The following is an 11,454-nucleotide window of genomic DNA, read 5'->3' as shown; positions in this document are numbered from 1 at the left end:
GCAAATCAAAACTACTCTAAGATTTCATCTCAACCCAGTCAGAATGGCATTTATCAAGAATATAAGCAATAAGTTTTGGAGGGAGTGTCGGGGGAAAGGCACACTCATCCATTGCTGGTGGGAATGCAAATTGGTGAAAATACTTTGGAAAGCAGTGTGGAGATTCCTCAGAAAACTTGGAATGGAACCACCATTTGACCCAGCTATTCCACTCCTCAGTCTATGGCCAAAGGACTCTTAAAATCAGCATAGTATAGTGACGTAGCCACACCAATGTTTATAGCAGCTGAATTCACAATAGGTAAACTTTGGAACCAACTTAGATGCCTTCAATAGATGAATGGATAAAGAAACTGTGGTACATGTACACAATGGAATATTACTCAACATTAAAAGAGAATAAATCATGGAATTTGCAGGTAAAGGGATGGAGCTGGAGAATATTATGCTAAGCAAAGTAAACCAATCCCAAAAAAACAAGGCCAAATGTTTTCTCTGATAAGTGGATGGTGATCTTTGATGGGGGATGGGGATGGGAAAAATGGAGGCAGTTTGGATTGGGCAGAGGGGAGGGTGGAGAAGGGTTATGGGATAGAAAAGACGTTTGAATGAGACGGACATCATTACCCTAGGCACATGCTTGGTGTACAAATGGTGTGACTCTACACCGTGTACAACCAGAGAATGGAAATGTTGCGCTCAATTTGTGTAGAATGAATTGAAATGCATTCTGCTGTCATGTACAATTAAGTAGAACAAATAAAAACAATAATAATAACAAAAAAAAAGAATTTCTGTGCACAGACTCTTCTCAACCCCCACCAAAAATTTAGATCTGACCCTGATTTGGCATTCAAGACACAAAACCGGAGGACAGAGTCCATAGGGTCCAATCTGCCCATTTCCGAGATAGAAAGGCCAAAGAGCCTACATCTAAGTGGCTTCAGGTAGGAATCTGGCCAACCAGCACCTTCCAGGAGCTTGCATAAGGCCATCCCAGCCCTGGGGCAGGGGCAGGAGCAGCCAAGCCCAGTGGGGGGGCCCAGGGGGGAGGGAGACAAGAATCTGGGGGCAACAGTGCAGCAGAGACGCAGGAGGAACCTGTGACAGTCAGCAGCTGCGAGCCCCAGGTGGAGCTGGACGGCAGATCCCAGCTGTACTGCTGCCCAGCTGTGCACCCCAGACGGTCCCTCACCTGCCAAGTCTCAGTTTCCTCATCTTCAAGGAGCAGATAATAGGACCAGCCCCAGGTTGGTGGAAGAACTCGGGGAGATACTGCAAGAAGGGGGAAGCACAACCTGGCACAGGAGGTGAATAATAAACTATAACTAAAAAGAATGAGGCAGACAGAGAGTTTGGGAACACACCTCGAGCACAGCAGAAGGTCCCCACCAAAAAAAAAAAAATAAAACCTGCGCCTCAGCTGTTGCTGGGTCCCAGGATATTTGGAAAATTATTTAGAAAAATCTATGCTTTGAAAGCCAGCCCCGGCTCCTGCCCAAATTAAACAATAACCACCCAAGGTCAAGGAAAGGGACTTAACGGAACAGGCTTCTCTCCAAGGGGTGGCTCGGCCTTGACCAGGCAGGCCCACCCCCACCTGCCTATAAAGACCTCTGCCTGCTCCAGGGCCACACAGCCCCAACACCTCACCATGCTGGGTGTCACTGTTCTCGCTACACTCCTGGCCTGCGGTAAGCTGGGGACAGGGACGGGGTAGGCTGCACTCAGCCACTGGGGAGCTCAGACTGGCCTCCTGGGGACATGGACAGGAACAGGAGCCTTTCATCCACCAGGAAAGTCACTTTGGGGTCCAGGGTGGGCCCGGCTACTGAGCAAAGGTCAGATGAGCCACCTCCTGCTCGGCCACCCTTTCTCCACCTCAGCAGGACAGGGCTGAGAAGCTGCCTCCCCGGGTGAGGACTGGAGAGGAGAGGTGGAGGCCCAGAGAACAAGGAGGCTCTCTGTCCTGCCCAGCCTCCACGGCCTCTCCCCTGCCCACCCTGCCCTTCTCAGAGGGCAGCCAGCCCCACTCACCCGCCCTCCTCCCTCCTGTTCCTCCAGCCTCCAGCTGCGGTGTCCCCAGCTTTCCCCCCAACCTCTCAGCCAGGGTGGTGGGAGGGGACAATGCCGTTCCCCACAGCTGGCCCTGGCAGGTGAGTGTGCTGCAGAGTGGGACGCTGGATGGAAAGGGAGGCGAGGGTCCCCAGGACCTGAGGGCTGACAGGTGGCTCTTCTGCACCCTCCTGCAGATCTCTCTCCAGTACCTCAAGGATGACACTTGGAGACACACCTGCGGTGGCACCTTGATCTCCAGCAACTTTGTCCTCACGGCTGCCCACTGCATCAGGTGAGCGACATGACACCCATCATCACCCCAGGGGGAGCCTCATGAAACTGCTTTCATTGAGCACCTACTGCACACTCCAGGCTCTGGACTCAATAAACTACTGACATCCACTGAGTTCATTTATTCAGTCAATGAACATTTCTGTGCACCTGCTGTGTGCTGAGAAACTGCAGTGAACACAGCGTCTGCTCTCAGGGAGCTGATATTCTAGTGGGAGGCAGAGCAACAGGCAAACGAGGAAATATGAGAAGAGGCCAGAAGATGTTAAAATCTCTGGGTTTCTAGGCAATATTGGAGCAGAGAAATGAAAAAAGGGGGGACACACGCCCCTCCCCCAGTGAGTCCCACAGGGGCCTCAAAACTCAGCCTCCAGAGCCCCAAGTCCCCTCGTCTGACCCCTGGCGGGCAGGGACCACTGGCCACCTTGACCTGGTTCCCCTCCCTGCCCAGCAACACCCTGACCTACCGCGTGGCCCTGGGGAAGAACGACCTGACAGTGGACGAGGAGGGCTCCCTGTTCGTGGGCGTGGACACCATCTATGTCCACGAGAAGTGGAACTCCTTTCTGGTGCGGTGAGTCCCCCTGCCCAGGGTTAGAAGCGGTGGACAGGGAGCTGCAGAGCCTGCCCCACCCCCAGCCACACCCTGTCCCCCACTCAGCAGGCAGGTGATGAGGCTCTGCTAGGAGGAGAGGGGACCTTCCTGTCCCATCCTTACAGAAGCATTCCCAGGAAGGTGCCCCTGGGAGGAAGACCCCATCCCTCCACACTGCCTCCCCTGACTCTCCTGAGCTGAGTCTGGGCCACCCACGTGGCAGCAGGCCTGACAGAGGCCCTCTCTCAGTTAATCTCCCAACAGCCCTGGACAAGCCACCAAGACTCAGAGAGGTTAAGGAATATGCCCCAGGGTGCACAGCCCAGCACAAGGCCAACTAGGAATCATGCCGGATCTGTCTGGGGTCGCCAGGCTCCATTCGGGTCATGGAAAATATTGAAAGTGGCATCTTTTATCATCATAAGCACCCCTCTTCTATAGCTATGATTGCTTCATTTGTGATGGTGCACACTCGCCACAGTTGAGAAGGCTTCTGCTTCCCGTCTCTTCTGATCTGCCTTTCACTGTTGGAATGCTTAAGGACACTCTCTGGTCCACCTTTTCCTGACCACAGCTCACAATCCCAGGTCTCCTAGCACAGTCTGGAGAGGTCAGGATGCCTCTGCCCACTCATGCCCTCTGCTTTGGATTCCAGCAATGACATTGCCCTCATCAAGCTCGCAGAGCCTGTGGAGCTGAGTGACACCATCCAGGTGGCCTGCCTGCCACAGAAGGACTCCGTGCTGCCTCAGGACTACCCCTGCTTTGTCACTGGCTGGGGTCGCCTCTGGAGTGAGTACAGAACCAGGGGGAATCCCCAGAGGCTTCCTGGAGGAAGCAGCTCTCAATCAGCAGCCACACACACCTCTCTTCCTTTCTGTCTGAACATATTCACCTCTTTTTGAACTGTACAATAACAACTGCTAATATTTATTAAGCACATACTATGTGACAGATGTTAACAAATGCATGTATTGGGTGCAGTAAGGATTAAATAGATTTGTTTACAGCAGGGCTTGGCATGTTGTAAGTGACATATAAGCCCACTAAATAAGCCATGTGGGGGTGGGGAATTAGATCTTATGGTATACCCCATGCCCAAATAGATTGCAGCTGAATTAAAAGATTCAATGCAGGGGCTGGGTGTGGCTCAGTGGCAGAGCACTGGCCTAGCATATGTGAGGTACTGGGTTCCAACCTGAGTACCCCATAACAAATAAAATAAAGGTATTCTGTCCATCGATGACTACAAAAAAAGATCTTTATAAAAAATTTAAAAAAGAAAAAAAATTAAATGCAAATAAATGAAACTATGGGAAACAGATTCAGAACATTACTTAGGACACCTTGGGGTAAGAATGATCCTTAAATATTTAACCCCAACGTCAGACCTACAGGGAAAGGAGTGAGGATTCAACCCCCAGAATCCCAATGAAACACAATTCAATCTGGGCACAGTAGCAGGAAGGTCACAAGTTCAAGGTTAGTCTAGCAACCTACCCATTCCCAAATTAAAAACAGAAAGGGCAGCCAGGCACAGTGGCACACTCCCATAATCCCAGCGGCTCCAGAGGCTGAGGCAGGAGGATCATGAGTTCAAAGCCAGCCTCAGCAATGCCCAGGTGCTAATCAACTCACTGAGACCCTGTCTCTAAATAAATTACAAAACAGGGCTGGGATGTGGCTCAGTGGTCGAGGGCCCCTGATTTCCATCCGCGGTACCAAAAAACTTTACAAAGGGTTGGAGATACAGCTCAGTTGTAGAGCACACCGGGGTCTAAACTTCAGCACAGACACACACCCATACACACACACACACACACACACACACACACACACTCTTTTTATTTTGAATTAAAAAAAAAAAAAACAGACAACTCAGCACACAGCTGTCTCTTGAGGCTCTGAGTGTAGCCCCTGTACCCCTTCTCCACCTTCTAGTAGATCCTTGGCTGATTGAGGGCTGCACCCTGTCCCAGGCCTCTGGTCCCCGCCAACCTGGGCTCGGATGGACACAGGGCTGCCTGGCTGCTCCCTGCTCACTGCCCACTCCCTCCCTCCCCAGCCAATGGCCCCATCGCTGATGAGCTACAGCAGGGCCTGCAGCCCGTGGTGGACTATGCCACGTGCTCCAGAGGGGACTGGTGGAGCTACATGGTGACGAAATCCATGGTGTGCGCCGGGGGCGACGGCGTCATCTCCTCCTGCAACGTGAGTGTCCAGACCCCACACAGGCCCTGCTCCAGGCAGCCACACCACTGGGGACACTGGAGGGTGGGGCAGAGCACATCTCTCCTGGAAGGAGACTGACCCTGCCTGGGCCTGGTAGGCTCAGGGGAAACCTGTCACCACTCCCCCAGCACAGGGTGACAGGAGGAGAGCTGAGCATGAGCAGCTGCATTCAATTCCCTGTGCCCCACTTACTGGCTCTGTGACCTGGGGCAGACTGATGAACCTCTCTGGACCTCAGCCTTCCCTCTGATGGAAAGCGCTGTAGCAAACACCCCCAGCCTTGCTGTGGGGACCACATGAGTCCAAGGGCCTCAGAACAGGCTTCACTGAAGTCTCTGTGCACATCCCTGCCACCAGCTGCAGGCAGGCAGCTGGGGCGTCAGAGAGTCTGAGAACCACAAAATTTCTAAGATAACCAGGGACTGTCCTGCTTCCTGACCCACGCCCTCTCCCCACTCCCAGCCTCCTGTCCTGCCCAGGCTCCAACAGGGCTCCAGGCCCCAGCGGTTCTCTGGGCAGCTCACAGAGGCTTAGCCATGCAGACCTGAACACCCAGGAAACCAGGGCACAGAGAGGGCTGACATCATCCCAAGATCACACAGCAACCAAGGGCTATTCTGATGCCCCAGGACTCCCAGAACCAGGCCAGGGCAGCCCCCAGGCCACACTTCTGTGCCTCCCTCACCAGGAGCAGGCTGAGGCCAACAGTGGGTACTGAGGCTGACAGCTCATCACATGCCCGCCCCAGCCACTGCTGAGTCCCCAGCCTGTCCCTGGGGGAGGCCTGGGGACTGATGCCTTCAGGGGTCTCTTGCAGGGGGACTCGGGCGGCCCGCTGAACTGCCAGGCGGAGAACGGTGCCTGGGAGGTGCATGGCATCGTCAGCTTCGGCTCCGGACAGGGCTGCAACACCCTTAAGAAGCCCACGGTCTACACCCGCGTGTCTGCCTACATCGACTGGATCAACCAGGTGGGCCCCGCCCCGCCCACGCCCTCGCTCATTGGCCCCGGGGCTTGGCCACGCCCACTCCCGCGCCCCTCCCTCTCTTTGGAGAAGCGCTGACTGAGCGCTCACTGCTGACCTGAGTTGGCCGCAGTGAAGGTCACAGTCAGGAGCTCCATCCAGCCCTCCCTGGGCTTCAGCACACACCTAGGTCCCCGCCCAGGACACACCTTTCCCCAAGAGGGAGCTGTGCGCCTAGAGTTCAGGGTCCCCAGCCGAAGGCAGGTGCCACCGCGGCCATTCACCGTGGGGGGCGGGGGGTGAAGTGCCAAGTGGGGCTGGGTCCTGGGGCAGAGACCAGGGCGGCTTGTCTGGGCCGGAGGCTGCCTGCTGTGCCATGCAGTCCCCTCCCCAGGCCACCCGAACCTGGTGGCAGGTCCCAGAGGCCTAATACTGTCCCCTCTCCTCCAGAAATTGCAGCTGTGATTCGTCTCTGGGAACCGCGGAAGCCAATCCCACAAGAGCATTAATAAACTTCCTTCCCTGAAAGTGGCCTGGACCTTGATTTATGCCTCCTGCTCCTCTCTGTCCCCCGCGGCTGATTGGCCAACTTCCAGGGACTTCCCCTCTACACCAGGGATCCACTGAGAGACACCCTCAGCCAGGCTGGCAACGCTTAGGAGGGAGCCACTGGGGTGTTCATGGAGGCGAGGGAGTCTTGGGGCAGCGTGGGTACCTGAGGGGCCAGGATTAGGATACTTGGAACATTTTCCCCTCCTCTGACCAAGCTATGAATGAGGTGGCTCTGATAAGCTGACATCTTCTCTGGTCCTGCCACCATAGTGAGTCTGGAGGGGCCTCAAGGGCCCCAGCTGCAGGTGGAGCATGGGCTCTCCCCAAGAGCAGCCTCCCCAGCCCAGAGAAGCCAGGCCCCAGGAGGATGCACAAGCTCAGGACCCCACTGGCCCCTTGGGGAGGAGCTCCCACCAGGTTCCCCAGCCCCCGCCCCACGGCCATGTTGGCCTGGGCTCTGGGCTTGGAGCAGCATGTGGTGAGCCCTGACGGGGTGAGACCTGCAGGGACTCCAGGGGGAGCTCCCACTATGTGAGACAGGGAGGGAAATGAGGCCCCCAGAGGAAGAGCTGGGCCAGGGCCCCGAACACACAGCCTGAGGAGCTGGGGAAAGGAGCTCTCCTGTGGCCGACGGAGGGCCACAAACGCCAGCAATCCAGTGTCCAGTGAGGGACAGCCGAGGTGGGCAGCCTCCTCTGGACATAGGGGCTTCTATATGGAGGCCATAGAGGCCTGGGCTCAGCCTGCACTCGTCCCACTGACAGCCCTGACTGGGGGCCAGCTCTGAATTACCATTAAGCCCCTGCCCCTGAGTCCCAGCCCCGTCCCCAGATAGAACCCCCATGGACCTCAGACTCACTGAAACTGTAACTCCCACACTGAACTCTGTCCTTATGAGCCCCAGACCTTCTCGGAACCCCCAGATTTCACCTGGCTGTGGGGGAGCCTGCCAGCCCCGCAGCCTTCTGCCTTCAGGGGCCTCACTGAGAGGCAACACCTGTGCCCAGCTCCTGTCCCAGGACCTGTCAGTGGCACCTGCCCATCTCTCAGGCTGTCTCCCCCCACCCTCCCCCAACCTGGCACTGCTTCTCCTGAGGTTCCAGGACATCATCTGGGCCTGTCCACCACCCCTCAGCCTGTCCCCTCCACGTCACCCATGGTTATTTTTCCAGCACAGACTGACTCTGGCAGCTGGGGACTCCAGGCCCTGGAAATCCATGGGTCCAACAGGGTGGGGGAGGGATCCCAGCATCCTCACTCCTCCAGTCCTCAAATTCCTTTTGGACTTGACTCTGTACAGGAGGAGCCTTCTCCTAACCTGTACCCCACTCAGCTCCCACCCAGAACCAGTCTCTTCCCAAATGGACCTCCCGCCATGGCCTATCTCTCCAAGGAACACTTCACCTTGGCTGCCAGGGAGCTCCCCCAGCTCTGAAGGGTCTTCTTTGTCCCAGCCCAGGGCCTGTACTTAGGAAATAAGGGACGAATGGGTGGATTAATTAATGGTTTCTGCATGTATAGCATGTCAGCGCCTCACAGCTGGACAAAGAAAATAGTCACCTCTTAACATATGCAAGCTGATCCCCTCCAAGCCCCACCCCTCCAATCCCAGGACACCCACCCACAGGGCTTCCTCTGAAGGTACCTCCAGCCCCCTGGAACTGCTTGTTCAGTTTTTCTTTCCAAGACTGGAAAAATCAGCCCAGCCAACCTGGTGTCACAGTGTGAGTCACTGAGATCATCCTGTCCTGTAGGTAGGACTAGCTTCAGCCCCGCACCTGCCCAGCAAGAGCCCCCACCTCCGCCCAATTGCTCCAGGCAAGAATGGCTTTCTCCAGGGTGCCTCAGGTCATGCTGAGCAGGTGGCAGAAGTTTCCAAAGATCAAGTCCCCAAATCTCAGCTGCTCAGACACAGACACCTTCTATGAGTAGGTGCCAGGCATGAGCACGTGTGTACCCCGCAAGTACAGGGAGCACTGGGCCTGGAGCCCTGGTACCTTTGTGATGGCAAAACCAGAGCTGGTTGTGAAATCAAATTACAAAAACCTTATGGTGAGAGACCAGCACCTGTCAGCCCTCCCCCCCCTCAGCCTTCCTTCAGGAGGCCTAAAGAACCCTGGGCCCTGCCTTTTGGATTGTAAAGAGCTGCCCTGGGAGTCTGGCTGCTCCCTCTGGAAATGTTACAGGTGCCTGTGAGGACAGCCTCTCTTCTCTGCTTCTGTGAGCAGGCTTCATGTTAGGGACCCTGCACAGGCCTGCAGCCACAGAGAGTGAGAATTTTTTCAAAAAAGAGGAAAAAGCCCCAGTGATAGGCTGGATCTAGGATGACACCAAATAATCTCTAAATTTCGTGAGAATCTGTGGATCTGGGCTCAGAATTTAAAGTTTGTTTTCCTCTGGGTCCACGGGTTTAAAATAAAATATGGAGTTCTCCTCTCTGAGTGCTGCCTGCTGCTTCTCCACTTTAGGGGTCACAAATGTGTTCCCATTTCTTTTCTTTTTTTTTTTTTTAAAGAGAGAGAGGTCGAGAGAGAGAATTTTAATATTTATTTTTTAGTTTTCTGCGGGCACAATATCTTTGTTTGTATGTGGTGCTGAGGATCGAACCCGGGCCGAAAGCATGTCAGGCGAGCGCGTGACAGCTTGAGCCACATCCCCAGCCAGTGTTCCCATTTCTTTAAAATCATTAGGAGCCAGGCTTGAGGGCCCAGGACTATGATCCCAGCAGCTCTGGAGGCTGAGGCAGGAGGCCTGGAGTTCAAAGCCAGCTTCAGCAACGACGAGGCAACTCAGAGAGACTCTGTTTCTAAATAAAATGCAAAGTAGGGCTGGGGATCAGCCGAGTGCCCCTGAGTTCAATCCCCAGTGCCAAAAAAATAAATTAGAACAAAATAAAATAAGTAGGAAAAAAATGAATGTAGTCCAAGTTGAATTTCACTCACTTTGATACTCATGGCTCATAAAGCAATTTGCAATGTAATGGATGGAAAAAGGGGCTCGTTGACAGGCCAGGCTTAGCTTTCTGAGATGGGGCACACCAGATGATCAGATAAGGACTAGATGACAACTATCACAATAACAGCACACACTCAGATAGTCCCTACCCTCTGCCACCCCTAGAAACCGCCCTAGGAGGCAGATACCACTTTATCCCCATGGTATAGATGAAGGTGTGAAAACACAGAGAGGTTGAGTCACAGGCACAAGGTCAAGCAGCCAGGAAGTGAGGGTGCTGGGTTTCCCTTCCTGTGTGGGCACAGTTCACCCCTAAACACAGCACTGGGCCCACAGAGGAGACCAGGTGAAGTCCATCCGGTACTATCTGCCCATTTCAGAGATGGGCAGGCAGAGGGGCCTACATCTAAGTGGCTCCTTTTAGTTCCGAGGTTTCGTGATTTGAACGTGAGGGTAAGTGGCAGACGTGAATCTGTGGCACTTGGTGTGAACTGGGAAGACTCTGGGCTCAAAAATTTTTTTTTTTTTTTTTTTTTAGTGACTTTTTAAAAAAATTGTAGGTGGACACAATAGCTTTATTAATTAATTTATTTATTTTTAAAGAGAGAGAGAGAGAGAATTTTAATATTTATTTTTTAGTTTTCAGAAGACACAACATCTTTGTTTGTATGTGGTGCTGAGGATGGAACCCGGGCCGCACGCATGCCAGGCGACCACGCTACAGCTTGAGCCACATCCCCAGCCCAATAGCTTTATTTTGTTTAGTTATTTTTATGTGGTTCTGAGGATCAAACCCAGTGCCTCATCTGTGCTAGGCAAGCGCTCCACCACTGAGCCACAACCCCAGCCCCAGCACTCTGAAATCCCATCCATAGTCCCCAGAAGTTAGGGGGCACCCCCTCCACCCCATGAGGTTGTTTTTATCCCCTTGCTCCCAGACCTGACTGCAGCCTGGTTGGGGAGATTCTGCAACCCACCTTTCTACTCACCCCGAGAGAGCGGGAGCCCCAGGGGAAGCCCGAGTCTCCCTGGAAGCTGTCTTCTGAGTTACACCCTCTGGTCTCCTTGGGACTTGTTTCCTGATAAAGAGGTTCAGAAGCCCACGTGCCTGCGGTTGGAGGTGGCCATCTGAGGGGCGAAAGAGGAGGCTGACTTGCACGTCTTTACTCAGTTTAGGTTCTTTTTTGAAACAATCACGTGTTACTTTGGTAAAATGAAAATCAGTTTGATTAAAAAAAAAGACAGAGACAGGAGGTGTGAGTGGGAGGACCTCAGGCCCTGCAAAGATGAAAGAGGGCGCTGTGATAGTCTGCACCTTGGAGCCCCAGGTGGGGCCAGACGGCAGAGCCCAGCTGTACTGCTGCCCAGCTGTGCGCCCCAGACAGTCCCTCACCCTCCAAGTCGCAGTGAGATACTGCAGGAAGGGGGAAGCCCACCTGGCACTAGGAGGTGAATAGTAACCTATAACTAAAAAGAATGAGGCAGAGACTTCAAAACACACTTCTAGCACAGCAGGAGGCACACACCCCCAAACACACTTAAAAAAAAAACAAAAACAAAAAAAACCTGCGCCTCAGCTGTTGCTGGGTCCCAGGATATTTGGAAAATTATTAGGAAAAATCTATGCTTCGAAAGCCAGCCCCATCTCCAGCCCAAATTAAACAGTAACCACCAAGGTCAAGGAAAGGGACTTAATGGAACAGGCTTCTCTCCAAGGGGTGGCTTGGCCTTGACCAGGCAGGCCCACCCCCACCTGCCTATAAAGACCTCTGCCTGCTGCAGGGCCACACAGCCCCAACACCTCACC

At 53.9% G+C, this 11,454-nt stretch overlaps 1 protein-coding gene across 1 annotated transcript; it reads left to right on the top strand.

Annotated features, from left to right (window-relative positions):
- Positions 1-1,654: 1,654 nt before the first annotated feature.
- Positions 1,655-6,239, top strand: LOC143404541 (chymotrypsin-C-like). The gene is made up of 7 exons (XM_076862647.2): positions 1,655-1,694; positions 2,065-2,156; positions 2,253-2,350; positions 2,801-2,923; positions 3,600-3,736; positions 5,010-5,155; positions 5,994-6,239. Exons 1-7 carry the CDS (start codon positions 1,655-1,657, stop codon positions 6,237-6,239), a joined length of 882 nt encoding a protein of 293 aa, XP_076718762.2.
- Positions 6,240-11,454: the final 5,215 nt, after the last annotated feature.

Source organism: Callospermophilus lateralis, chromosome 7 (genome assembly GCF_048772815.1).
Source record: "Callospermophilus lateralis isolate mCalLat2 chromosome 7, mCalLat2.hap1, whole genome shotgun sequence".
NCBI lineage: Eukaryota > Metazoa > Chordata > Mammalia > Rodentia > Sciuridae > Callospermophilus > Callospermophilus lateralis.
The sequence above is the reverse complement of the archived record's forward strand: the minus strand, read 5'-3'. Positions and strand labels throughout refer to the sequence as shown.